The following is a 26,579-nucleotide window of genomic DNA, read 5'->3' on the forward strand; positions in this document are numbered from 1 at the left end:
AACCCCTTTGTGCAAAGATTGCATAAATGTGGCCTAGCACTTAGTTTTCTTGTCTTTCACATATGAGTCTGATATTTCAGGAAATGATTTATCCTCAGTATTATTGCTCTGTCCTGTTCATAGAAATTCATACCATTATGTCACTAAGAAAATCTTCATTAATATTCATGTTACATCTTTATTCAGTACAAATTTAAGAACTGTGCAATATAATAACAAAATGCAATACAGTAAGTAAACAGGAGACCCAAACCAAACAAAAAGACACCTCATAGTGGAAAATAAATCTAAACACAGATAAACACTTAAACAGTATAATGCACCAAATGACCTCAAACATACTGTGTTAAGTAAAACAGGAAGAAAGAATAAAACGCTTGTAACTGTAACTCCACTGGCACACAATGCCAAAAACTTCTATACACAAATAAAACATTCAGTACCAATCCTTCAAGCATATATCAAAGGGACCTTTACACTGTACGTGTTCTACCATAATGCACTTTAATCTCACCACCTCTTTTCCTTTCCATAGCATAGATTTTTAACCAGCTTAGTTTCATGTAAAAATAAATTCTGAAATAAAATAACGAACAGAATTTAAAGAACTTAAATTAGTGGAAAACATAATGCTGAAAGCAAATGAAGACATTTCTGGCATTAAGTCAACGTGGCTACCCTACACTTAGTCCATTTTATTTTAGAAAATAAGGCCTTTGTCTTCAAAATGATCTTAAAGATGTTGTTCCCATTATAAAGTTATTTACATATGTTTCTCTTACAATATTTCTTTACTATTAGTATACTAACCAAACCACCAATTCTGTTCAAGATAAGGTATAAACAGAAGGCACGTGTGAGAATGACTTTTCAAGTTCGAAACAATAATTTGGAAAAATTTAGAGAATCAGGCTCTATATACCAGAATTTTCACTTCATAACACAAGTCGTTTTTTTCAGTGTGCTACTTTATCTACTAACATGGAAGATAATTCCTACTGTACCACGTCACGCTAGGAAACGTGTGCACAGAGAAAGCATTCTCTTACTACAGACATGTGAAAGAAAAACATGTTACACATAACATTTAATGAGTCAGTTTCCTCCCTGAAGTCACTAGTCTTTATTCAGCTGCACTGGTCTCATTCTGTTCACCACTCCTACTAACTTTCTCAAGTTCAATTTCTTCATAAATCCTATCTTGCCTCATATTCACTGCTCTCATTCCCAACTTCTTCCCCACTCTCCGTTCCTACTACAACATAAGGTATACAGCAATTTAACATCCTCTGACTGTCTTTTCTCGAGAAAACCATTGCAATGGTCCTGCTCCCCTGACACGGTTTCATTGCCCTGGTTCATACTAGAATATGGTCCACTACAATTTGCCATTCAGAATACAACTGACTCAAACCATTCTTAAGCAGCTCATACCTCAAGTATGACCAAAGAGTGTGCAATCATTGCATGACTCACAGATCTGACATTTAGTACCAAATGCATCCTACATAAACGTTCCTGATTTTCTCAACAATATGCTTGGTCTCATGTCAAAAACAACTTGTAAGCAGTCTCCCATCAGCTCATTTATTCATCCATCTCTCAGTATGACAGCTGATTACCAGTCCCATAGACATTGTGCTTCTGGCAGAGTTTTCTGATTCAGTATGGATACAGTGGTAATCGCACGCTGTCTGCCAACTCTACCAAGAGCATAGCTACCCACAGCTTTTCACTGCCTGATGTTTATGGTACAGATAATTCTCGGCATAATTTCCTGTTTCCGTTTCCACCTTCAGATGTTCACCCCAAGAGACTCTGTATTTTCTTTCTGCTTCATGGGTATTTGCTCAGAATGTTCAAGATTAAAAATTATTGTTTGAATCAATCAATTCGATTTTGAAAATTCAAGACTTCCACGTGCCTAATAAACAGTATACATTACCCAAAATATATTACAGACCAAAAGTTTGATTCCACTCCTGAGCTTCAATGGTCAAAAAGATGGGAATGGAAATACCTAAATTAATACTCCGGGATTTTTTAAGCTTGTTAACAATTTAAAAACTAATGAAATCAGCTGCTATGAATGCTTGATATATCAACTTCCATATTTTGCAGAACCTGAAGCAATTCATATACAGTATGGTGACACACGGGAGAACCCACTCCAACCTGGAGAACATTTTTAAATCAACCTAAATGGACTAGTTAAAATGCATGGCAGTAAGTATTAACAACCACAAAAGAATATACTTCCTCACCTTCTAGTATAGAAATATTAATCACACCATGAAAACAGACTTAAATCCTTGTCTGTGGAAAGGTACAGTTGTAAACCAAACCCCACCCTGTAAACTGAAGCTTCTTATGATGAAATTCCTATTTACATGGTATATATCATTTCACTAACAATCACAGTGTTCTTCAGCATCTTACACAGTAATTCTAACATGTAACAGTCATATACATTAAACATTTTTCTGACATTCCAGTCAAGTTAAACAACCCTAACACTTTACCAGATGCTACAATCTACTAAAGGCTAGAATTTAAAGGAATCTTACCAACCGATATGGCTATATGTATATATGTATATAAGATAAAATCTCAATTAGGTTTGTATAGCTTGATAACTATGGTAGTAATTTTGGTTTTACAGCATTATTTTCAAGCATCAGAGTCTTCAATCTTCTTCACCATATAAAGAACTCAAAACTCCCGGTATAAGTTGATATACGCCTTTAGACTTGGAGGGAGTGGGAGGGCCTGAATTTTACTTCTCATATAAATGGTATAGGAATCAGTCTGAACACCAGGTGTATCACGGGCCTCCATAATATTACTGGCAGGACCATTCTGTGTCTCTTCTTCAGATCTCTCATCACTCTCCTCATCAGCTGCAAACGCAAGTCTCTTCCAGATCACAGCCTCTCTGGCCACATTTCTGCCCCTAGCCCGGCGTTCTGCAGAAGACTTGCGAGTTACCTCAGTCGGGTGAAAAGGGGACTCTTCCACTTGAGAAGAGGTCTTCTCACCATTTTGTGATCTATGACTCCTCTTCCCAGCAGAAGGAAGTGGGTCTGAAAAGTCTGAATCTGAGTCCACTTCCATAAATGCTCCTCCATCTTCATCTCGATCAGAGTCAGAACTCAAACCTTTCCCATTTTCAATTTCATCACCAATGCCACTATCAAATTTTTCTCGCTTCGGGATCTTCCTCCTTTGTTCTGCTATGGCTGTTGTGCTTACTGATGCTTCTTCTTGCGATTCCTCAGAAGTAACAGCTTTATCAACAGAAACTTGTTCAGCTTCACTGGACTCAATATTTCCAGTCTCAATTTCCTGATCAGGAAGTGCATCTACAGTCACTTCCATCCTTTCATCCTCTTTCTTTTGAGCATCACTGTTGCTGTTCTCATTTTGTTGTTGCTGTTGCTGCACCCTGACCGAGCGTCTATGACCGGCCAAACTCCGTGCCAGTTCAATCACTGCGGTGATGTGGCCAGCACGCTGGCGCTGGACATCATAGATCACACTAGCTCTTCCAAGATCTCTTGCTCCTCCATCATCATCATCTGTAGCTCCTGTACCAAACTCATCATTATCTGACTCTTCAAAAATAGGGATGACCAACTGACGTGAAGGTTTCTTCTTCATGCTCTTCTTCTTTGGATGTCTTCGTAGCCTAGTCTTAAGATCAGGGTGCTCTGCCTCCACGTTACGGCGTAAAATAGTGCGAATTGATGATCTACAGACATCCTGCAGTGACAATGGCTCACTTTCAGCTGCAAAATAATCATGAAACAGATTAATCACACTAAAAAGAAAACGATACAATAATTACCTTCAAATATCATATACAGAAATCACACAATAATTCTCTGGGTGGATTTAATGGACCTTCCTGACTGCTGAGTAAAAACTGTGTTCATATGCCTGCAATTTGTCTGTGAACAAGGACCATGTTCTGCTATCAAAACAAAAAGGTTCCACACTATAATCACAAGATTTATCAAGGAACCAAATCTCAAGCCAGTATAACCTAATCAAATTATATCCAAACCATTTAATTAAAATCGATTTTATTGCTGTTTAATCTCTTTTAATCTGAATTTAATGTAGAAATGTAGGAAAAATCGGAAAATTAATATAAACAAGCCATTGATTTGGAGTACTGGGCTGAAGGTGTTTCGATACCATTGGAAGATATGAATAAACAGCTGGTTACTGAAATGGATATTCTATGGAGAATGTCTGGTATACACTGGATGGGAACAGTTTGGAACATAAAATAAGTGAAATTATGACAGTAGAGGATAAGCCAAAAATTATAAATACTATATAAAATAAATTATTATGGTGGTTTATGGTGGTATGATCATGTCTAGCAAATGATATAAAACATAAAAATAAAAATGAATCGGGTACCTACGGAAAGAGTAAGAAATGAAAGACGAAGAAGAAATTGGCATGCGGTAGACAGCAATGAGGACTAGACAACTGCAAAACTGACAGTGGACCAACAGGTATTAGCAGCCTTTGGGAACCAGATGACAGTGTCAGTTGTTGTGTACCATATATATATATATACAGGGTGTCCCAGGAGGAATGTGCCAAACTTCGGGAGGGTGTTCCTTATGTTAAAGTATGCCGATATAACCCAAAACACCTATGTCCAAAGTTGAACGGTTACGGAGATAATGGCCCGAGAAGTGTCAAACTTTGACCGGGGTTACACACTTGTTGATTACAAAATANGCAGCATGCAGAATGGCCTGTAGGTTTCAGCATAGTGCAGATGCATGAACACCGTCACAGCACCAGTATAAGATGGCTGCCCCACTTCAGACTTCCAGCAGGGAAGAACAGCATTCTGTTATTCAGTTTTTGTGTAGTGAACGTGTGAAACCTATTGAAATTTATCAAAGAATGAAGTTTCAGTATGGTGATGCATGTTTGTCACAGCAGCAAGTGTATGAATGGAGTAGGAAGTTTGCAAATGGTGTGACTTCAGTGGAAGATGCTCCTCGTCCGGGTCAGGCAGATCGAGTTGTGACTCCAGAGAACAGTGCAGCAGTTGAAGCCATAGTGATGGAAAACCGCCGAGTGACATTGAATGAATTGCAGCAAGTTTAAACATTAGTCATGGTTCAACACACCACATTGTGCACGATTTGCTCCAGTTTCACAAAGTGTCTGCAAGATGGGTGCCATGGCAGCTGACTCCTGAACTGAAAGACCGACGTATTGATGCTTGTGAAGAACTTCTGTGGCGCTTTGAACGAGAAGGTGATGACTTCCTTTCAAGAATCGTTACTGGGGACGAAACCTGGGTTTACTTCCACCAACCGGAAATGAAGAGAGCGAGCAAGCAATGGGGCCATTCCTCATCTCCAAAACCGAAGAAGTTTTGAACACAACCATCAGCAGGGAAGGTTATGCTGACTCTCTTTTGGGATGAAAAAGGTGTCATCTTGGAGCACACCACGCCTAGAGGGACTACTGTCACCAGTGCATCATACTCAGATATCCTATGTAGTGTCTCAAATTTGGGATTGGAAATTTAAGTCATTACCTAAGTGTCTGGAGACTTGCGAAAAGTGTTTTGCAGTGAAAGAGCAAAGATGTCAACACCTGGACAGGCAACTAGGGTAAGAATGTTGAGGATCAGCATTCATACGTAATCGCCCTAGCAAGAAGCTGGCCTCACTCGGCCACTGAAGGTAATGATGTTATTAATTACGCAGCGATGAGACGCCATAGGCCCTCCCACAACCACCGATAACAACCAATTAGAACATAACTTTAGGAATTTAGAACACAAGGGAGGAGTTAACTACCCTCTGTCGTCAACAGCTGAATTAGCAAATTAAAACTATAAATTACTGAATTTCGAGGGACTTGAGATTCTGATCTAACAGATAATATTCAGTTGTCAGCCAAAGGCTCTCTTCAACATGGGCCTTACGAGCGGAGGCAGTGGGCTGGCATGTGGTACTACAAGTAAGTTCCTTTACTCATATCAGCCATGTGGTTTAATAGTCTTGTTGATCAAAGTGTTGTTGAGTGATTTTAACGTGCAACTCCAGTGTGCCCGGCGAGCCCTTAGGGGAGGATACGAGAATTATGTAATTGCCTAGGATGTTAGTCAGGCAAGAAGGGTTTATAGTGTATGTGTCAAGGTTATGGTTAGCGTGTAGGATAAATATAGTATGTGGGTTTCATTATGTATAACTAAGGGTAGATTATGTTAAGAGTGAACTTTACGAAGGATAGTGTAATCGTATCTAATGAATAGTAGGGAAACAGGATCCCATGGAACGATTAATACGTGCCTATAGTCGAAGAGAGAGAGAGAGACTCCAGTTTCACACCCCCGAGGGGGAGGTTCCTAGTGTAGCGTGAAGTGAAGCCTATGTAGACCCGACTGAAAGTCGGCCTTGTTAATAATGTAAATATAAGAGTGTAAATAGATAGAGTAGATAGATAGGATAGGACGTACCGGGATTGTGATTCACACTCCATAATCACCTTTCCTCGACCCATCCAGAAGGTCCTACTCAAAATGAGAGTTGCAACAGCAGCCGAATGCTTAAGGGGAGGTACTAGGAATGGACAGGGAGAGGCACCTGCCACGCAGGCAGAGTTAGTAGCCTTGATACCAACGCCCCTTAAAATATAATAATAATGTAATATGTTAATACCTGTAGACTACATGAGGCGTTGTCAAGAGGGAGCTATGACTATATGCCAGGGGGTAGTTCCCACAATAGAGAGGACATATAACAGATGGTGGCAGCTTAAATAAGAGCAGGAAACCCCGAAACAGGAGAATCCTAGCTGAGGGTGAGCTAGGATTATGGTGGTAACTCCTTACAGCGTAAGCGGTGGCAGAGGCGGGCTAACTCCACGCCCCCCCCCCTGCTCGCGGCATTACATCCTAAAAAATCATCTTCGGCCTGCAATCAAATCAAAGCGACGTGGATTGCTGTCCACAGTTATCCTTTTGCAACATGACAATGCAAGGCTCTATACTGCTCGTGCAACAGTTGCGACAATCAATGACCTGCATTTTGAATGTCTTCCTCATCCGGCATACTCACCAGACCTTGCCCCAAGTGACTGCCATATGTTTGGACCACTCAAAGAAGCAATGGGAGGAAAGATGTTCTGTTTTGATGACGAGGTACGCTACGTGGTGCATGAGTGGTTGGGCAGACTACCAAAAGAATTTTTTTCTAAAGGAATTCATGCACTTTGTAAGTGCTGGAGGACTTGCATTGAGTGTGGGGGAGATTATGTTGAAAAGTGATACAGCTTTGTACCACTTGTGCACAATAAATAATACTCAAAAAAATATTTAGGTTTTCATTTGACTCACCTACATATATATATATAAAGGATATACTGGTATTCCAACAGGTCTCTCTATGAAAATTAATTCTGCATTTATCTCCCAACTGAACCAAATGTAATGACCATCATGACTAACCTGACTCAGCCATTCTAACACATTAGTACATGAGTATAAACCGTAATAAGTGATTAGATTTGCATATTTTCCTCAGCAGTTTATTAAAGATATTCATACACAACACTGTAAAACTGCCACAACTGTAAGGAAGCAAACAGGACAGCTGCTTTCACACCTAAATTTGAACTTGGTATCTCCCAGTACTAGGCAGCACCTAATTTTACTGTCCCAGAAGTTAAGATTTTTATAAACTTAAGATTTAGTTTCAGTGATTACAAGTCAGTAATATAAGTGTTAAATTTATTCTTTTCAGTATTTACAGGCCACTCATCACAATACTGCAATGGAGCCTGTGCATGGTATAGCTGGCAATGCGTTGCATTTTTTCAATGCTAATACCATTATTCCCAACATAAAATACGGCCACCTGCCCAGAAGAATCAAGAGATTTAAAATTCCATATTCCCAAATAATAAATTGTCACCCCTGAATTAAAATTTGACCAGTAACCCCATAAAAGGGGGAGATTTAAAATCAACATTCCCAAATAATAAACGTCTTAATCAATTGTGTTCATAATCAGGAAATATTAAATAAGGATTTTGGTGTTACAAGTATTCCTGCTGTACTGAAAATGATGTGTCTGAGGGTGAAGGGATAGTTGGAAAGATAGTATTAAAAGAATTTTAAGAAATGGGACTGATGAAGATTTGATTCACATAGACCAAGATATGGCTCAACAGTAGAACTCCGTACTTGCAGATACCCAGGCGCAATACCACAACAGGCCTTGATGAGAAATAAAATGCACACTGCAAGAAACAAAGACATACTTACGTAACTTTATCTGATCTTTCACCTCTGTTTTTCCAGGCAACAGCAGAGTTGCAAAGGAAACTGGCAACACAGATTTTACGTCCCAGCTGGTTTCTGAAGTTCGAACAATTTGCAGCAATTGATCATTCAGTGGCATGACAAGTACACCTCCTACCTGTACAAAATAAGTCTCAGTTTCTCAGTATGTAACAAAGAATGCTTGCTACCATAGAACTGATCTGAAGCTGTATTTCTGCACTGAAAGATATATATATCAATATCAGGCAGCACATGACAGAACCTTTATCTATTTATCTAGCTAGCTATCTGTGGCTCTAGGGCCCCTTCTTGGACCTTGGCCACTTTTTCGGTTTCTTGGTCTTTTAAACAGTGTGTAGCACTGGACGGGGGTCAGCCCATCGCAAGCCTGCTACCTGCACACAGGACAGCACAAACACAGACACCCATGCCTCAAGTGGAATTCAAACCAAAGATCCCAGTGTTTGAGCGGGCGAAGACAGTTCATGCCTTAGACCGCGTGGCCACTGTGGCTTTAAATACATATTTTTTTTTTCTAAATAATATATAAAATTCAGTTTGTACCTCACAGGAAACTCATTACATCTCTGCTATAAAGCCCAACTGGTTAATGCTGTTTAGGGAAAAAATTTCTGTTTATTGTGAGAACCATATGAAACATTCTGATACACTATGTGGGCAGAATGCTGAGATTTAGCATGTTAAAGCACATGGCACATATAGTAACCACTGGGCGTTAGAGGATTAAAATAATTATACAAAATTATGGTTACTTGCTATTTCAGAATACTTTAATTTCCTTCAATGGTTCAGCATGTTGAAGCATGTACTGTTATCCCAACCTTCGGTAGAAAATGTCAGGTATTTCCTGATAACAGGATCTGTTTATGATCAACTGATTTAAAAAATATACAAGTACGGCATCACAGAGAACCATTACATACTATACAAGAAGTTAGTAAAAACTGATTACAGTTATGATCTTGTTAATTTCTCTGTCTGCTCAGCAAGGGTGGTGGAATCTTCACAGGAGATCCAAAGAATCCTACTTCTCCCATTAAGAAGATGATGGTCATGACTGGAAACTGGGACCTTCGCTTAATGTGGGCTCCAAATGATGGTGAGGGACTGCTATTCACTATATTTACAATACTTTTACATTGTCACAAGTGAAGAATTTGGAAAAATACATATGAGATAGGATTGGTCATGAACTAAGACCTCTGACACAGGAGGCCAATGGCTTCTCTGAAGACCACTAGACCCTATATGATCAGCAATTACAGAACTTCCAAGTGAACAGTTCTGGCAAAATTCCAGGCATAACAAACACAGGATGTCACCCATGACTGCATATGAAAACAGTTCTGTATTTCAGTCTTGAAGCAAATAGGATGACTGGACGATTTCCTTACATTATGTAAAATGTAATTTTATACACATGCTCACTCACACACACATACCCCTCAAGGATTTAAGGGAATATACTGAAGTCCAAAAATGAACTAAAATAACTCCCCAGGAGTACTTGAGAGGATAACAGCAATTCAGTTAGTCAAAATAAAATCCCCACCTTTTATGGAACCCAAAGGTTCATTACTACTGCGATCCCATGACTTTCCACTTGTCCCTAACCTGAGCCAGCTGAATCCAGTCCATGTTTCTTTTTTAAAGGAAAAGGAATATGTAGGTACCAGTTCCAGTACCAGTGATATTAACATAAAATTAAATTAAATTGAATTAAATAACCTAAATTTACATGCCAGATAACAAAGCTAGATAGCTCAGTCAGTACTGGCTAAGCTGAAGCCATGCGGTATTTCAAAGGGGCAGGAATTTAAAGTGATTAGAATGTGAAGCTGTTTAATCACTTTCATCTAGCACTGATGTTAAGAATGCATGGAGCTTTACCTCAACATTTTCATCTGCTTCAGAGTATGACCTTAGGCACAGACAGAACTTCATCTCTACCTTGTAGAGAGAAACCACCACTTTACATTTCTTGGAGGGGCAGAGGATATGAATATTAAATTGGGGAAAATATTTATGGATGAAAATTAAAACTGCAACTACTGACATGAGATCACTGAACATTAAATTAAAGATGAAACTTTAAACGGGGGAACATTAAATTGTGGTCCTATCCCTTGAGAACCTTGAAGTCAAGAAGTGATTTCACTTTGTTACGACGATTTTCCTACTAAATACAACAAAATTCATGTAAAAATATCATGAAAATTAGAACAAAACAATGGTATGAATTACATTCAATTCAGTGTCTTCATTCTTACTGTAAAGAGAAATAACTGTGGGTATTTGTATGAGTGAGTAGCCCAAAAGAGTATACTTGGTGGTGGTGATGACTCTGATAATCGCCATCATCATGAAATTAAATTACTGATGTCAGATGTCCTTACAAAAGTGAAGGAGGAGGAAGAAGCCAAGGACTAGTCTGGCACACAAACAGTTCCAAGACATATAAAGGTACCGAAGACTATGGATATGGTACCGACAAGACCACTTAGGGCAAATACCTGAGCAGAGACGAAACAACCTCACACACTGCATGTGACTACTTAGATGTCCCATTAACTAATTCACTGTTCAATTTTTGTTGACTCAAAATGCCTTCACTGCGTAAATAAATGTGTGAGAAAACAGAAGTGTTCTTAATTCAAATGTGCTGTGTTTAGAAGCTGCTTTCCTATGCCATTACCACTTGCAGTACATCACTCCTAACTTTATAATCCATTCTGTGGTGTTTGGTTGTGGGCTATTTCTCATTACAAAGGACAATACATAGTGCAGACTCTCCCACAGAGGCTGGACAGGGTAACAAATTCTGCTTCATCTTACAGTTCTTCTTCTTCTTCTTCTTGTATTTGCATTGAGATGGTCTTATGGAGCAAACACAATGTTGAAGATGGTGAGATTTTCAATTTTTTTAAGGAAGTGGCACTCATACAGTCAAGCCACGAGTAATGGTTTGTGGGACTTCCTGTCCCTCTTAGCAGACACTGGTCTCTTGTAATTTTTCACAAGTCCCTACACAGTGTGTTCAGGTTGTTAGGACTATGTTCATTTAAAACACAAGACATGAATTATTTTCAAAATTTCACTCTTTTTATTCAAAATAGTCTCCTTCTGAATCAATAAATAGCTGGAATCGATTGAAAAGTTTTCGAAAACAGTCACTGTACTCCTTTTGTGGAATCACATTTAAAACTGTTGTAGATTCCCTTTGGATGTCTTGGATGGTCTCATGATGGTCTCCTTTCATCGCCAACTTAACTTTTGGGAACAACAAGAAATCTGCTGGAGCCAAACCTGGCAAATATAGAGGATGATCAAGGACTGTGATCCATTTTCTGGCCAAAAAATCGCGCACAATCTTCGATTTGTGGGGTGGGGCATTGTCATGAAGGAGCAGCCACGAACCTTGCTCTCGATATTGAGGTCGAATTCAAAGAATTCTCGCCCACAAACGACTGAGGACGTGATAATAACCAGAATTCACAGTTTGATCTTCTGGCAGAAATTCCTTGTGAATGATTCCTTAGGAATCAAAGAAAACGGTTAGCAGTGCCTTTACTCGACTCTTTTTGCATGTGCACTTTCTTTGGTTTCGGCTTCTTTGGGCTCAACCACGCTGCACTCTGCCACTTCGTGGGAGGCTCACATTGAAAACACCATGTCTCATCACCAGTAACAATTGATTTTGTAAATTCTGTATCACTTTGGGCAGACCGTAACATGTCTTTGCAGTGTTTCACTCTGGCATGTTTTTCATTGCCTGACAGCACGTGCAGTACAAACCGAGCACAGACCTTCCGTTTGCCCAAATCCTCAGTCAAAATTTGATGCACAGTACTTTTTGGTATTCCAAAAAGCTACTTGATGAGTCTTGCAGAAACACATCTGTTTGATTTTCTTCAGTGCGACTTGTTCTCGGCTTTAATGCACATGGAGCAACTTCAGCGTCTTCCCTGTAGTCACAAAATATAACATACCACCGAAAAATGTTCGAGCGACTCAAACAATCACTACTGTACACACTTTTCATCATTTCGTACACTTCTCCGGCTGTTTTGCCTAACTTCAAACAAAATTTGATGTTGGCTCTCTGTTCAACCGTCATTTCCCGACGAGCATCAGAACAGTACTGTACATTCAAGGTCAGAACACATGAAGCAGCGAAGCTTGCGCTTTGAAATTATAGACAGCCACAGCTGAAACTTCAAGAATCTTAACGCCACAACTCGCCAACAGAAGGCATTGCAGGGGGGGAAAGAGTCCTTACGGATCCTGGACACACTGTGTAAATCATTGCATGGTGATACATACTGGCAGATAGTTTCTTCCTTATGGGCATGATGTAGGTGAATCTCCCATTTACAGGGGCTAGTTCTACGAGCATTATACAACACCACAAAAGATGGTATCACTTTATACTCTTATGTGCATGTCTGTAATTGGTAGACATCTGATCAAATCTGTATACCTCAGACATATTGTAATGGCTTTGAACAACGGCAACAGCTCTGTAAACACGGTCTTTAGTCACTGATACATGTGACAATATATTTATTGTAATGTGCCATCAATTTTGGTTTAAAGAGTGCAGAATCCATTTTCTCCTTTCTTAGGTTGTCCCTGCACTAATTCAGTTCTGGCATTTTGAACAGTGGAGAGAAGATTCACTCACATGAGTCTTGCCAAATATGGGTAATCATGTTTTTCATAGCGTTCACCTAAAACTTTGGCTCAACCCCTTTTTTCCATTTTACATGCTTGTGGTCTTGTGCCAGTAGGCAGGCCTTTGCCATGTGCCCTTACAGTGCCACAGGCAACTATGCCCTTTGTTTCCAATTTATGGAAAAGGGTAGGGCTGTAAAAGAATTTACCACAATACGTAACATGTCCTTTCATCTCAATCCCATGCAACAATTTCAGAACCGCTCCTTCCCCCAGGAGTTCAGCATTATGTGCCAGTTTGTTAGATTTTCCTGTGTAAGTATCAAATTTACAGAGTAATCCAGTCTTACCATCATACAGGGACCAAACATTTACACCCCTCCTGGCAGAAGGCTTAGGAAGCATGTGCTGTGTGAACTACAATCTATCCTTGAAACAAAGCAGTTTCATCTACTGACAGTTACTTAGCCAGAGAGTATTATTCAAGGTAAGTGTACTGATGTATTTCCAAGATAGCTCTAATTTTATGAGCAGGTCATAGCCAGGATTTCCTTTATAAATCTGATCTTCATTACTGTTGAAGCACAGAAATGATTGTAGGAGAAAATACCTGTCCCATGACATAACTGATGGACAATTAGGTATATTATTTAGCCCCTATTTTCATAGAATTCATTGTGCACATCCCCTATTATAATTTCAAGGGCAAACACTGCTAGAATATCATCTAATTCGCATCCATTCTGAGAATGAAATCTAGAATGAGAAGAAAAGTCACATGTTCTGGCAAGAAACTGGGTGGAAAGAATGTGTGTTTGTTTTGTTCTATGGACTGATATTAAATGTGGGAAATATTGCAGAAATGCATAAAATGATGTACTGCATCCTATTCTGTCCTAGTCTGTCATCAGTTATTTCTCTGCTTGCTGAGAACTGCTGTCACAATCCCTGTGCTGTGATGCTGATCATGGTTCCATTTCAATATCACGCTAACAACTAGGACTTGCACTTGAACTCTCACTAGTCTTATTATTACATTCATCCTCCAATTAAGAGTCAAAAAAAAACTCTGTGGTTTTAGTCCACAAGCAAACTATACCAATTGAGCAACCTCCACTTGTCGGTGAAGTTATTGGCAACTTAGAGTCAGCAAACATAAAGTCATCTTTAGCAATCTGTTTGTGACTGAAAGAAGGCCACATCTGTGCATACAACTTACCATTTGATGCTATTTACAACATGGTACAACATGAGCCCCATTACAGAAAATGGTAAACTTTCAATTAGTTCCTTTCAGACTTCAACTCGCCTGTATCGGGCCAGATTTTTCCATGTGCAGTTCATTTTTCTTGCTTGGCTTACTCTTTGACCCTGATGATCGATGGCAGTATTTTCCTCCAAAACACTGGACTTTTACAAATTACATGGCAAAACAAAGCAGGAGAAGATCATACTTTCTATAGTTACTGCTGTCAGAACCCAAATCCAACGTTATGTATAAGGTTGTATAGAGTCAGCCCTCCCCAAAGTAACAGAAGTGAACATCTCCTTATTGTTTTAATTGCTGTTACAATTTGTTCCACATGTCAACCCTGACATGTCACTACATGTTCCATGTGCATGAGTTAGGAAGTTCAGTTATCTTTCTTTTGACCACCCTGCGTTTGACTCTAACTACTGCACTCAGTGCCACTGAGGAGGCTGTATGGGTCAATTAGCTTGTATGGAGAGGGTAGTGTGTGTAATAAGTCCTGCTCCTGCTTGGAACTGAACTTCAACCACCTTGTCCATAGTAAGTTACGTTACCAACTGAGAACTGCATACATTCAGAGACAAAATGCGATAAAAATTCTAGTCATAACATTACTACAGATTTACAATAACAGACACTTGACAAAACTGATCATATTTATTATTCTCTACCTTTATGAGATTCTTCATATAATTCTCATGATTTTCTGGACATGCAGCACCACAGTAGACTCGGTCATACTGACGTACATCACTGTTCAAGCACAAGCAATTTCCTACAGAGAAAATAACATGTGAAAATTCTAATCAAAAGTTATTAAAAAGTAACAGAACAATCAGAAATTCCTTCTGAAAACTGCTACACTTCTTGCAGTACCATACCTTTCACGAACTTTGGTTCACAGAATTCATATTCATCCAGTGCAGGAGATATCTTCCTAAATTCCTCTAGCTTTTTATTTGCATAATTTACAACATCTTCATGAATTTCAATACCATGGTTAGTACCATATGGACCTGCAAAAATGATAACATAGAACAGACACCTCTTCAAATGTTGTTTTGAAACCGCAGGAATTGCATGATGGGAAACGTACAAATACAATCAAAATATGTTTGAATTATATTTGCAGTTATTTATGATTTTAATCCCAAATTGTTCTGAGCTTTAAAACAGTGCCTGAAATGATTTTTACAACATTTCCAATTGTTATAATGTTGGCATGATGAACAGTGAAGACTCCTGAATATAAGTGGGGAGAAAGTGTGTCATGTAATGGTGCATTACCAATTGCAGCATTAAGCAAATAAATAATCAATGAATTCAAGTAGCATCTCCTTAACCCATGCCAATTAAAATTGTCTCAAAGACATAGTCAGCCACCGATCAAACAGCCATACCAAGTCCCTAAGACAGTGTGGAGTTTGCACTAGTTTGTGTCATCAATATATGGAAGCCTTATGGCCTTCTGTGGTCATGCTTTGACCACAGAATGAATTTCATTTACCAGTAAAAATTAAAACAAACAGAACTATAATTTTGCCTGTAGTATTACATGAGTGCTAAACTTGGTCTCTGACATTAAGCAAAAACATAGAATGAATGCATTTGAGTCAGGGTGCTGTGGGGAATATCTTGACCAATGAGGGATGAAATAATAGGAGGTTGGAGGGAGAAGACTACATAATGAGGAGCTTCATTACTTGTACTCTTTACCGTATATAATTAGAATGCTCAAGTCAAGAAGGATGAATGGGCAAGTCATGTAGCATGCATGGGAGTGAAGGAGAATGCATAGAGAATTTAGGTGAGAAAGCCAGAAAGAAAGTAACTACTAGGAAGACACAGTTATAGGCAGAAAAATAGTATGAAGACGGATCTTTGAGAAACAGGATGGGGTGGTATGGACTGCATTCATCTGGCTCAGAATAGGGACAAGTGGTGGGCTCCTGTCAACAGAGTGTGACGTGCCACCTAAATGCTGGAATACTGAAGACAAAACAAATGTCCATTGCCAGTCAACAGCTAGGTAAACATTGTTCCTGCAGTGAAGTCAGCCATTCCTAGGTAACAACTGGCTATACATGTTCCAAGGGTACGCTGTAAACAAATACACGACTGCAGATATGGTAACCATGGGAATTAACAACGGTTTCTGACACAACATGGTCTAAAAAGAGCAGAACAGAACCCTTCAAGGCATTGTCTGCTATGACGGCCGCCTAACAGTTCTAACCAGAAATGAGCCGTGGATTCAGAAGCTCAGAAACAGAAGTCAGGCACAGAAGAAGAGAAGTCAAAAGTGAAGTCTTAATTTTATCTGGTGTAGCTACAGTAACCTTTAGAGTGCTATAACAGGTCATAGTTACAGTAAGATTTCAAGTGTTATAATCAATTGTAGTTCTGCCTGGTGAAGATCCAATAAATCGACTCACCAAGCCAAACCCGCATCCAAAGTCACTAATACATGTGACAATATTAATGAACATTTGAGTCCCATAAAATGTTTGGAAATTCTTGAGCAGCTGGAATCTTCTCAAGAAGGATTCAGCTCCATGGAGTTAGTTGTATACAACATAAGTGATACAAATGTGTATCACACAGCAACAGCAGGAGTCGAATGAAGCAAGGAACTGGGCTGTTCTGGAAATATTTGACCTTTATACATGACATATGTATCTCTTGTGCATTACATTTCTTAGGCTACATGTATTTTATTTTGTACTGAAGTGTTTCATACATGAAAAATTGGTTTCTTAGATTTTAAGGTTAGCTGTATTTTATGCAGTTTGTATATAACTTTACACGGCCTACTAGTTTGTGATGGCTGTGGTAGATAAGTCATCATGGTGATTAGACAATATGGAATAAACACTCAAACTACAAAAGAATAAAGCAAACAAGAAGTTCTTGGAAGAACTAATCATCTACTTTCCTTTCACTAAACACTGAGTATTTGATATGATACGGACTACACAGAAAACCCTGCATTTAACAGTCCTTTTATTATTACATGCATATCTGTTCCCATGGGAATGTGTTTACATAGTCCTTGCCTCGCAACGGCCATCTCTTTTGACTCCACTATTCTGGTTTCAGGCATCGGGAGGCACAAAGACACACAGACAACAAGGTGATCTCATAGGAATCCTTTTATTTTTTCAAAATAAGCAAAGTAGGCTAAAATAATGTTGCTCTGTAGTTCACTCAATCATCAAATGAGTACCAGGACTCTTCCACAGGGATAAAGCAATGTAAGCATGAAGCTGAGCATTCATGTCAATCACATGACAAGGTTAATAATCTATGTGCAACTATGCCTCAACTCCCTATATGTCTTCTTGTCACAGTGCTTAGGACAGCATAGGAATAGCTTTGCTTTTATACCTACCTTCAACTTTGCCTTACAAATTTATTTGTAAAATATGTGTGTTAGTAGTTTCATGTAATTTTCTGCTTACATTTGTAATGTGAGGAACCAGTGTGTTGGTAACACAGCATGTTGGAGTATGGCTGGAGATGATTCCTCTATAGTGAACAGAGTGGAAATTGGCAGGTGAAGAAAGAAAGAAAGGAGTGAAAATGTCTTACCATTGTTTTTAATTTCCCAACTTTTGTTATTCATGAATGAATAATGTTAGTAGGCTTATGGTGACAACAGGAAAAAGTATGAAAGGTGAATCGACAGAACTTTGATCAGAATAATCAATTTATCCTAAACATAATTCTGAGAGCATATAAGGAATTGCATACTATCGCAGGAAATAAATACAGATGGAAAACATCCATGATGAAACTGGATCAGAGATATTGGTTTCTGATGTCCAATTCACTGCAAGAGGCTGGTCCCTTATTAACAAATAAACGTGGGTAAACATAAAGGTGTCTCTGTGCTTAAATAATTGAGCACCACGGCCTGAAAACATGAAGGGGAGTGGAAAAAATTGCTTAACTATTCTTGACCTTGGTACTAGATGAATAAACAGGGATCCACACCTTAACTGTCAAGAAATAAGTTTTTTCATTAAATGTCAGTCTTTTCTGTAAATGTTATTTCTTCTACTTACCTATAATAAACTATTATAATTCAAACATTACGAACCATCTAAGTAGATTCTAAAGGGTTCTGATGATGTATTAGCTTAACGTCCATGTATTTATCACCCATCAATATTGCAACACTTGTTTGTTCACCACTTAATCTTAATTTTAGTTTAATGTTTTACACTTTGACATACTATGTTTCAGCCCCAAACAGCCATCTTCAGGTGTCTTGATATGTTACAAATATTTTATTAAATTATGTTAAAACCTACACTGTATTAGTCCGTGTTAAAATCACACGCTCTAGTTCTCTTTTCAATGTAAAACAAGATAAAATCCATTAAAATTTCTATTAAACCCCCGTTATTTTGGTGCATTCTATTTCACCTCACAAAGGGTGTCGTCCATTGTACATGAATGTATGCCTGTCCCACGTGTTTTGTTCCAGCAGCTCGCCCTTCACGTTCATAGCCTACTTTTNAGGTGTTTTGTTCCAGCAGCTCGCCCTTCACGTTCATAGCCTACTTTTCAGTTGTGTCTGCAACATGCCCCTGGTTTGTATGTTTCCTCCACAGCGTGTGGTGTTGTTTTTACTAGGCTACTAAGAGGAAACTACTAGGAAACACGCATACCAGGGGCATGTTGCCATCATAACTGAAAAGTAGGCTACAAACGTGAAGGTCAAGCTGCCGAAACAAAACGCCTGGGACAGGCATACATTTATGTACAATGGACGACACCCTTTGTGAGGTGAAATAGAATGCACCAAAATAACGGGGGTTTAATAGAAATTTTAATGGATTTTATCTTGTTTTACCTTGAAAAGAGAACTAGAGCGTGTGATTTTAACACGGACTAATACAGTGTAGGTTTTAACATAATTTAATAAAATATTTGTAACATATCAAGACACCTGAAGATGGCTGTTTGGGGCTGAAACATAGTATGTCAAAGTGTAAAACATTAAACTAAAATTAAGATTAAGTGGTGAACAAACAAGTGCTGAAATACTGACAGATGACAAATACATGGACGTTAAGTTAAACAATTCCAACAGGATGCTGAAATACAGAATGATGTATCAGAATTGCTGGGATTTTGACTTTGTCCATCATCTGGTATTCTAAATAACTAAAGAACCCAACATTTCAGATGTTGGACAAAGTCCAAAAACCAAGTAAATCCAGGTATCTAATATAACTTTCCATAAACACATATCATGAATTTTCTTATACTATCCACATTTGCATGTGTCATTTTTCTGTGTATTGAATATGCGAAAGGTTAAATCTTAACTTTAACTTGGATTTAAATAGTCTTTTCCACTAAGAGAACCAAAGTGAAATTCTGAGATATGACTATGTCTAAACATGATAAGATTTTCTCAGACAATGAGACGCATTAATTGGAAGCATATGTCCAACATTCTGGAAATGTTCACTGTCTCCATCATCAAGGAATTGTAATGAAATTGAAATAACTAGAAAATAGTGATAAAGTCTTTTTCAGATCTCTTTCTGTGGTCTATTTCATGATGGTGTTGGTATTTGGAATATATACGATCAAATGGTTCAAATGGTGTGAAGACTGATGAATGAAAAAGGATTTTGTAGGAAGTGGTCATGGTCTAATTGAGATATTTGCCTGGACAGACTAAGGAAAACCATGAAAAACTAAGTCAGGATAGTCTGTGTCCCAGCTGAGATCTGAATCAAATACCGCCCAAATACAAATCCAGACAGTTACTGTTATACCAGTAAACTCAATTTTCAGTTCTCAAAGCGAAGAAATAGGAGTGTTACAATTTACATTTAATATTGTTAACATTAAGTGACATTACTGAACCTCAAGGATCGTTATGATAATACAATAAAATTTCCCCTATTCTGAGACAGTTCAATTGATTTCACATCATTCGAGCTATAGATGTCAAAAAGAGAAATTTAATGTATATAATGTTGATTGTATTCTTACCTAGAATGAGACCAGCCATTGTGCTAAGGTAACCAGTACCCGAACCCAGATTCAAAAAACTGAGTCCAGGAAATAACTGCAGGCTCTCCATTACTTCACTATAAATACAAGGTGCTGAGAGATGAAGATTCCCACTTTTCCACGCCAAGTCCTTATATGCATTTTCTCGAAACTCTGATGTAAAATAATGAGCACGATCTACAGCTCGAAAAACACGCTCAACATCAGGACTTTTGATGTAGTCCGCTTCCAGCAAATTGTCAATCAGGTCATCATTGTCTTCTCCTGCACTTACAGCACCACCCATCTTTAAATACTTCCCTGTAGAGCTGGTCGCTAAGCAGAGTTTTTTGCGTCAGGTGTCAGCAACTGCAAAGCAAAATTAATTACAAGAATTAATTTTTTGTTTATTGTCCTTCATTAGAAAATACGGATTTTTATACTCATTAGTCACGGGTTATTGTACTCTGAAACTCTTAATGGCTGTTTTGATTTTAGACGAAACGTAAACAGCTGATTGTTCCTAGTGTCAAAACTTAGTACATCTTAAAATGTGAAAATAACCTTCACCAGTAAAATCAATATTTTTCTGATGCGGTTTAAAAGTGTGCGTTTCAAGAATATTTGCTTGGTGTTCTATAACATAGCTACCGAATAACTTCATTCAAGGTCAATCAGCTGATCTCTTAAACAAAAACAAATGATATATATATATATAATATAAATGTTGTATGAGATCATTCACATGAGTTAATATATAAAATCTATATATAGTACATTACACATATAATACTTCTTAATTATGGATAAAGGTGATGATATATTAAACATTAGGTAAACAAAAGAATTTTCAGTATAGAATATCACCACCTTCTGACGTCAATTATAACGAATTCACCGCCTCCTTCACTACTTCGTTTTATATAATTGCTTGCATAATCCGCTTGCTCCATAAGTTTGGGGCGATATCTACAGTCTGTAGTGGATACTTCTACATTTTGTTGTTTAAATTAATTTCTGTTACATTATACCTGAAATTTAATAATTGTTACTTGTCCCTAATTTTAATGCGAAGTTCTAGGCCATCACAACCAAATCCAACAACTTTCTATTAACACACATTTCATCTACGCACTTTACTTTTACCAAATAAGAAATATATCATGGAGTAGACTGTGAAAAACATTTGTCATGAAAGTGAGTATTGAATAATGACAACAGATGACTCTCGTCACTTCTTCCGAAATAAATTATAGTTAGATCTGATTCCGTGCGGAAATGATATGTCGACATTGTTATTGATTACGTTATTGAAGTCTGGTTAGCAAGGAAGCGCTAGAATAGTTCTTGAAACAAAGAGAGTTATACATATTCGGTTCCTATACATAGGTCGGTTCAGAAAAGTGACACACGTCATAAGTATTATGATTATTAGTTATTCCTATCATATTTTCACATTTTTACAGAGCACCCATATTGGCGCGTTTTGAATAACGGCTGTGGCGCGGAGAATCTACTGACGTCAATAAGGCCTACACTTTATCCACTGCCTTCTGTTTCATGCTGGAGTTGAAGTTGAGGCCCGTGGCACCGCCATCCGATGAAGGTATGTAGAATTTATTTCGTTACCAAAGACAGCTTTTAAAAAATATATTATAAAGAAAATTGTTTGAAATGGCAGATTCTAATTATTTCTTAAGCATTGTAAATTTTTCTCAACTTTGCAGTTAATTTTTTGTTAATAATTTTTAATCGCGAAGTTTCTTTTTTTTATGCGACGGACTCTACCTCTGATAATGAATTGCTGCAGGTATCCTATAATACACCCCATTAAACTGAAATTTCGTTTGCGTAGAAATAAGTTGTGGAAAAAGGCGGTGTAACAGCTTTGATAGTAGTTTAGTATTTAGTCTTTCCGTTAGGACTTTTATTCCATGCACTGTTAAGTAATTTCGGGGCAAAACTAATAAAGTAAAATCGCGACCGAAGCGTAAACGGTGTAACGCTAAGAATAATAGAGATTGCAACAAGACGTTGATAGTATTTTTATTGCAATTCATAAATGATTTAAATTTTTAATAATGCTTTAGACACGCAGCAAAAGTTTTACGCTTGTTCTGTGTAACCGGAACCAAAAAGTAAAATAATAATAAAGAAATGTTAAACGATTTTTACATAATGTAATAAATCGCCGCCGTTTGAAAGCTAAGGGAATGGCTCATTAAAATGAGTGGGTTCGCGTGGGTATGTACGAAAAACGCATATAGTGACATGAAGAAATGTACAAAATATATGCTTCTTTAAAATATAGTTGAATACGGCATGAAACCGAAATAACTGTTATATATTATGAAGTTCTATAACTGTCTGCAACTGTCATTACAAAATTAATAAAATTTTGAAGAAAATTTAACGCTTCAAAACACAAAATTATTTCACATATTCATGAAATTGACTGCTCTGCATTATTTTGCATCGTTCTTACTATAATTATGTTATTCACTGAGAGCTCTACTATTATGTAACTGATTTATTAATCTAAAACTTCTATATAAAGTGTCCCCTTTAGCCAATAATTTATGAGGATTTCAAATCAGATTTCAGCAAGGAAGAGCCTTGATTAGTACTGTATAATAACGATAATAATAATAATAATAATAATTATATGAACAATTATTATTATTATTATTATTATACTTGTAAGAAACATGCAAATAAATAAATATTTAAGTTATTGGTATTATCATCAGCACTGAAATATAGTGTTTGTGTAATAGGTATTTCCACTTCAGATGCCTCATAAAACATTACTATAAGAATTTAAGGGCAAGAGAATTTTTCATATGGCCAGAAAATAGTGCATTTGATGTCTGATTAATTACCTTGATATTTTTTTCCCTTGGCTGCATTAAATGTGTGCAAACATTATACAGCATATGAGAACAATGTTTTTCTTTGTCTTTCTATATATGGCATCCGCTTACAAACTAGTTTGGAAGTAGCTGAAAATGATCTGAACCTCAAATTATGCACTGCATAGGAGAAAATCAACAAGGTGTTAAAGAACCATTGTCCTGATTGTGTTGATTGAATAGAATGTGTTCACAATACCTCATAATGCAACATTTCTACTTATGGATTGGGCTGTCAAAATTCAATAGTCACATTTTTGTTTTGTTTCACATTATCCAGGATGGCTTTGAAACCCCTCAAGCTTTCTAACTTATTAGTAATTTTGGAGAAAACGCTGTAGTATTTAGCTAATTGACTCCATCTGGTGCTGGAAGTGTATGTGCCATGGGTGTTGTTGGACACACACCAAAAAATATTTTAAAATATAAGAGTTATGTGTGTTTCAGTATAGAGACCCACAGTTCTAGGACAGCCCATAAGAATATTCTTAAATGTCTCTAAAAAAATTAGAAGCAAATTTAAAGGTCTAATGAGGTGGGATGTGGAAAGTGAGGTGTTGATGAAATCTGCCCTGACCTCCCAAACAGTAACAGACAGCAGTGGTTCTAAAGTTTTTGAACAATGGACTCGACTTCCATGTAATTGGAAAACAGATTTCATGTCTGTCATCAAGTTTGACATTGTATAGCTTTTTTGGCATGTAAGTGGTATTTATATAAAAATGTTCCCATTTTATTTTCATTTTTATGCACCTTTTTGTTCAGATTGCTAAAAGTTCTGAACTTAATAGTTGACAGTAGACTTAATGAAGAGAATTAAAAATGTAATTCTCATGGGCAGTCCTAACTATCATCAGATATACCCACGCTGCCCTTAAACCTTTTTAAGACATTAAAACTAAAATCTCATTTTAAGTAGAAACAACAAAATTGTGCAGTATGTGCAGGTGACATCTTTTAGCTTGGCAGATGGCTGTATCCTTTATATCTTCTTGTTATTAAAATGATGAAAATCTTATTTTGATACCATAAAAATGAACCAAGTGAAACAGACACTAAATCGACTTAAATTCAAATGCAGGTAAGAGACATATTCTTTAAACAGAATGAGATACTATAATGACTTTTGAGGAATTGTTTTGGTGATAGGATAAATGTATCATCAATGGCAACACCACAGATACCTGCTTCTTCATGTGAAACATCTCCATTGAAACCTCAAGAGAATGCAGCAAACGTATCATCAGAGTCCCCACTGACTACAGCAGCTTCTTCGGCACAGCAGCAGGCAAGCACTCGCATGCTTCCACTCCTGTACATCCAGGGACCTGCAGGAATGCGGGTTGGAACCAGCAGTGCTGGGACTATGCCAGTTTCAACTACTTCGACTGGAACTCAGGTAAGATAAACATAAATATTGTTGTAATATGTGATAATGGGATAGTAGAGAAAGGAGGGAAAAGAATGGGGGTCCTTTAAAGCAATGATGATTGAGTAAACTTTAGTATGTCATGCAGCAGGTTCTACTACAGCAGGTTTTGTTACTGTTCATTCAGAGAAAAACGTTGGAGAGATACCGAGCCATGTAGCTGACAGGTTTACACTCTCAGTTAATATTCAAGAAGCCGTGTTTGATTCTCGGCTCATAAATTGACTATTTGGACTCTAGAGCTTTGTGGTTTTTTCCCATTACACCTATGCAGATAATGGCAGTGTCTTAAAATATATCACGAATGAATGCTTACTTCCAGTTTCAATATTTATATTCATGCTTTCATTGAATGTAGATGAGGAAGGATTGCTGAGAAACAAGGTGCAGAGAGGTGCAAAGGTCCTGCCCAAATATAATTTTAAAAGTTTACTATAATGGTTTAATTGTCTTAAGTGTTATGTCTTATTATTATTTATCTATATAACAGTTGGGAATTATTTATGTTTTTTTTTTCTCCCACCATCCCTTGCATAAAATGAATGAGATATCTGGTTGGTCTGTGAGAGTCTGTAGCACTGTGTACATTGTGATCTCAACAAGAAGTTATTGGAGATATGGAAGAGTGGAGAATGTGCATCATACTGAGAGGTAGTACTGCTCACTGTGCCAGATCAAAAGGTAGTACTACATAAGGTAGTTTGTTGTTGCTTAAAACTGTGTGAGTTGGTCGTAGGAGCTTTAAAAATGTATGAGATTTGAAGTTCTCATTGCAGTGAATAATAAGACTGAACCCTGAACCCTGAAGATGTAGACAGTGTGTTCCTCTGAGGCGTTGGTAACTTTCCACCATTTTGCATGGCTTCACAGCCCAAAAAACTGCAGTCTAAAACTTTAGGAATTATTAAAGGAGGAGAAAATAACTTTAAAATTATATGAAACAGGATTAGCAAATCCTGATCAGTGTCAAAAGTGCATGTAACACCTATCCAAACAACCAATCGTCATAAGGAAGTTACTACAACTATGTAAGGTAGAAGTGAGGAGATCAGTACCATGATCATCTAGCCCTATTTAAATTTCTTTAGCAGACACCCACACCATGAGACTAGCTGTAAAGTCCATAATTTATTTATGCTTATTGAACCTAACCAATTCCTACTGCAAAATAAATTAAACCAAACCAAACGAACAAAATTCATATATTTTTTTAGAAATATTAAAATATCAGCAATTGTGAATACATAAAGAGTACAGGTTCCAAGCTATGATATCATCAGTAATTAGACATTGTTATTAATATGATGGTCAATCCAAAAATAGGGCTTCCTGTTTATTTTTTGTTTATTAATTTATTTTATGTTATTTAACATAGCTGTCAGTAATGTGAATTCAGTGTCAGATGATGGGATTATGAATTGGAAAGAATTTTAAAGGAAGCGGTCATGGCTTAATTGAGGTACTATCCCAGCATTTGTTTGGAGAAACTGAGTGTTCATTATATTTCCCAAACATTGCATGTATAATATGCACATATATTTTTCACACCATTACAAATACAGTTATTTCTTCATGATTTGGTCACAAAATATCAAAATATGATAGATGAAAGGTTATTTTTATTTTCATACTATTCATTCCCAAGAGATCCGCTATGGCCTTCTGCTTGAAGTCACAATTCATGTACATGCTTTTAGTTATGTTCTGTTACTGTCATTAACGTCACATTAAAACTTTTATACATGTGCAACGAATCAGATAATATAGACAGTCTGGAAACAGATACTTCTTTGGTAAAGATGAATGTGTTTTGTGTGCTTGTGAGCTTCATGAAAATAGATGTCTTTGCAGTGGTACCATGGTGCCCAGGAGACAGAAACTGTATACTTGTACAACAGATAGTGTGGCAACATAACAGTTCCTGATTGACATTTAAGAAGG

The 26,579-nt window shown here is 37.4% G+C and overlaps 2 protein-coding genes across 8 annotated transcripts in view; one reads left to right on the forward strand and one right to left on the reverse strand.

The window, feature by feature from the left end:
- Nucleotides 1-158: 158 nt before the first annotated feature.
- On the reverse strand, nucleotides 159-21,391 carry LOC111873184 (protein-L-isoaspartate O-methyltransferase domain-containing protein 2). Of its 6 annotated transcripts, none has more exons than XM_023868144.2 (6): nucleotides 21,329-21,391; nucleotides 20,298-20,666; nucleotides 15,161-15,295; nucleotides 14,951-15,054; nucleotides 8,315-8,468; nucleotides 159-3,788 (listed from the first exon to the last, which is right to left on the reverse strand). In XM_023868144.2, exons 2-6 carry the CDS (start codon nucleotides 20,602-20,604, stop codon nucleotides 2,713-2,715), a joined length of 1,776 nt encoding a protein of 591 aa, XP_023723912.1. In that variant the 5' UTR covers nucleotides 20,605-20,666; nucleotides 21,329-21,391; the 3' UTR covers nucleotides 159-2,712. The 6 variants fall into 6 exon arrangements, with proteins under 6 accessions (XP_023723912.1, XP_023723496.1, XP_023723577.1 ...); XM_023867728.2 differs by lacking the exon at nucleotides 21,329-21,391 and adding an exon at nucleotides 21,168-21,238; XM_023867809.2 differs by lacking the exon at nucleotides 21,329-21,391 and adding an exon at nucleotides 21,080-21,168.
- A 381-nt stretch (nucleotides 21,392-21,772) lies between these two features.
- LOC111873528 (lethal(3)malignant brain tumor-like protein 3) overlaps nucleotides 21,773-26,579 on the forward strand; it is a 30,064-nt gene continuing 25,257 nt past the window's right edge. Inside the window, exons 1-2 of one of the 2 annotated variants that reach the window (XM_023868429.2) lie at nucleotides 21,773-21,903; nucleotides 24,359-24,608. In XM_023868429.2, the coding sequence (XP_023724197.1) occupies nucleotides 24,375-24,608 (234 nt within the window). In that variant the 5' untranslated portion in view covers nucleotides 21,773-21,903; nucleotides 24,359-24,374. The remainder of the gene's footprint in view (nucleotides 21,904-24,358; nucleotides 24,609-26,579) is intronic. The other variant, XM_023868344.2, reaches the window with a different exon arrangement.

The sequence above is a fragment of the Cryptotermes secundus genome, unplaced genomic scaffold (assembly GCF_002891405.2).
Source record: "Cryptotermes secundus unplaced genomic scaffold, Csec_1.0 scaffold191, whole genome shotgun sequence".
NCBI lineage: Eukaryota > Metazoa > Arthropoda > Insecta > Blattodea > Kalotermitidae > Cryptotermes > Cryptotermes secundus.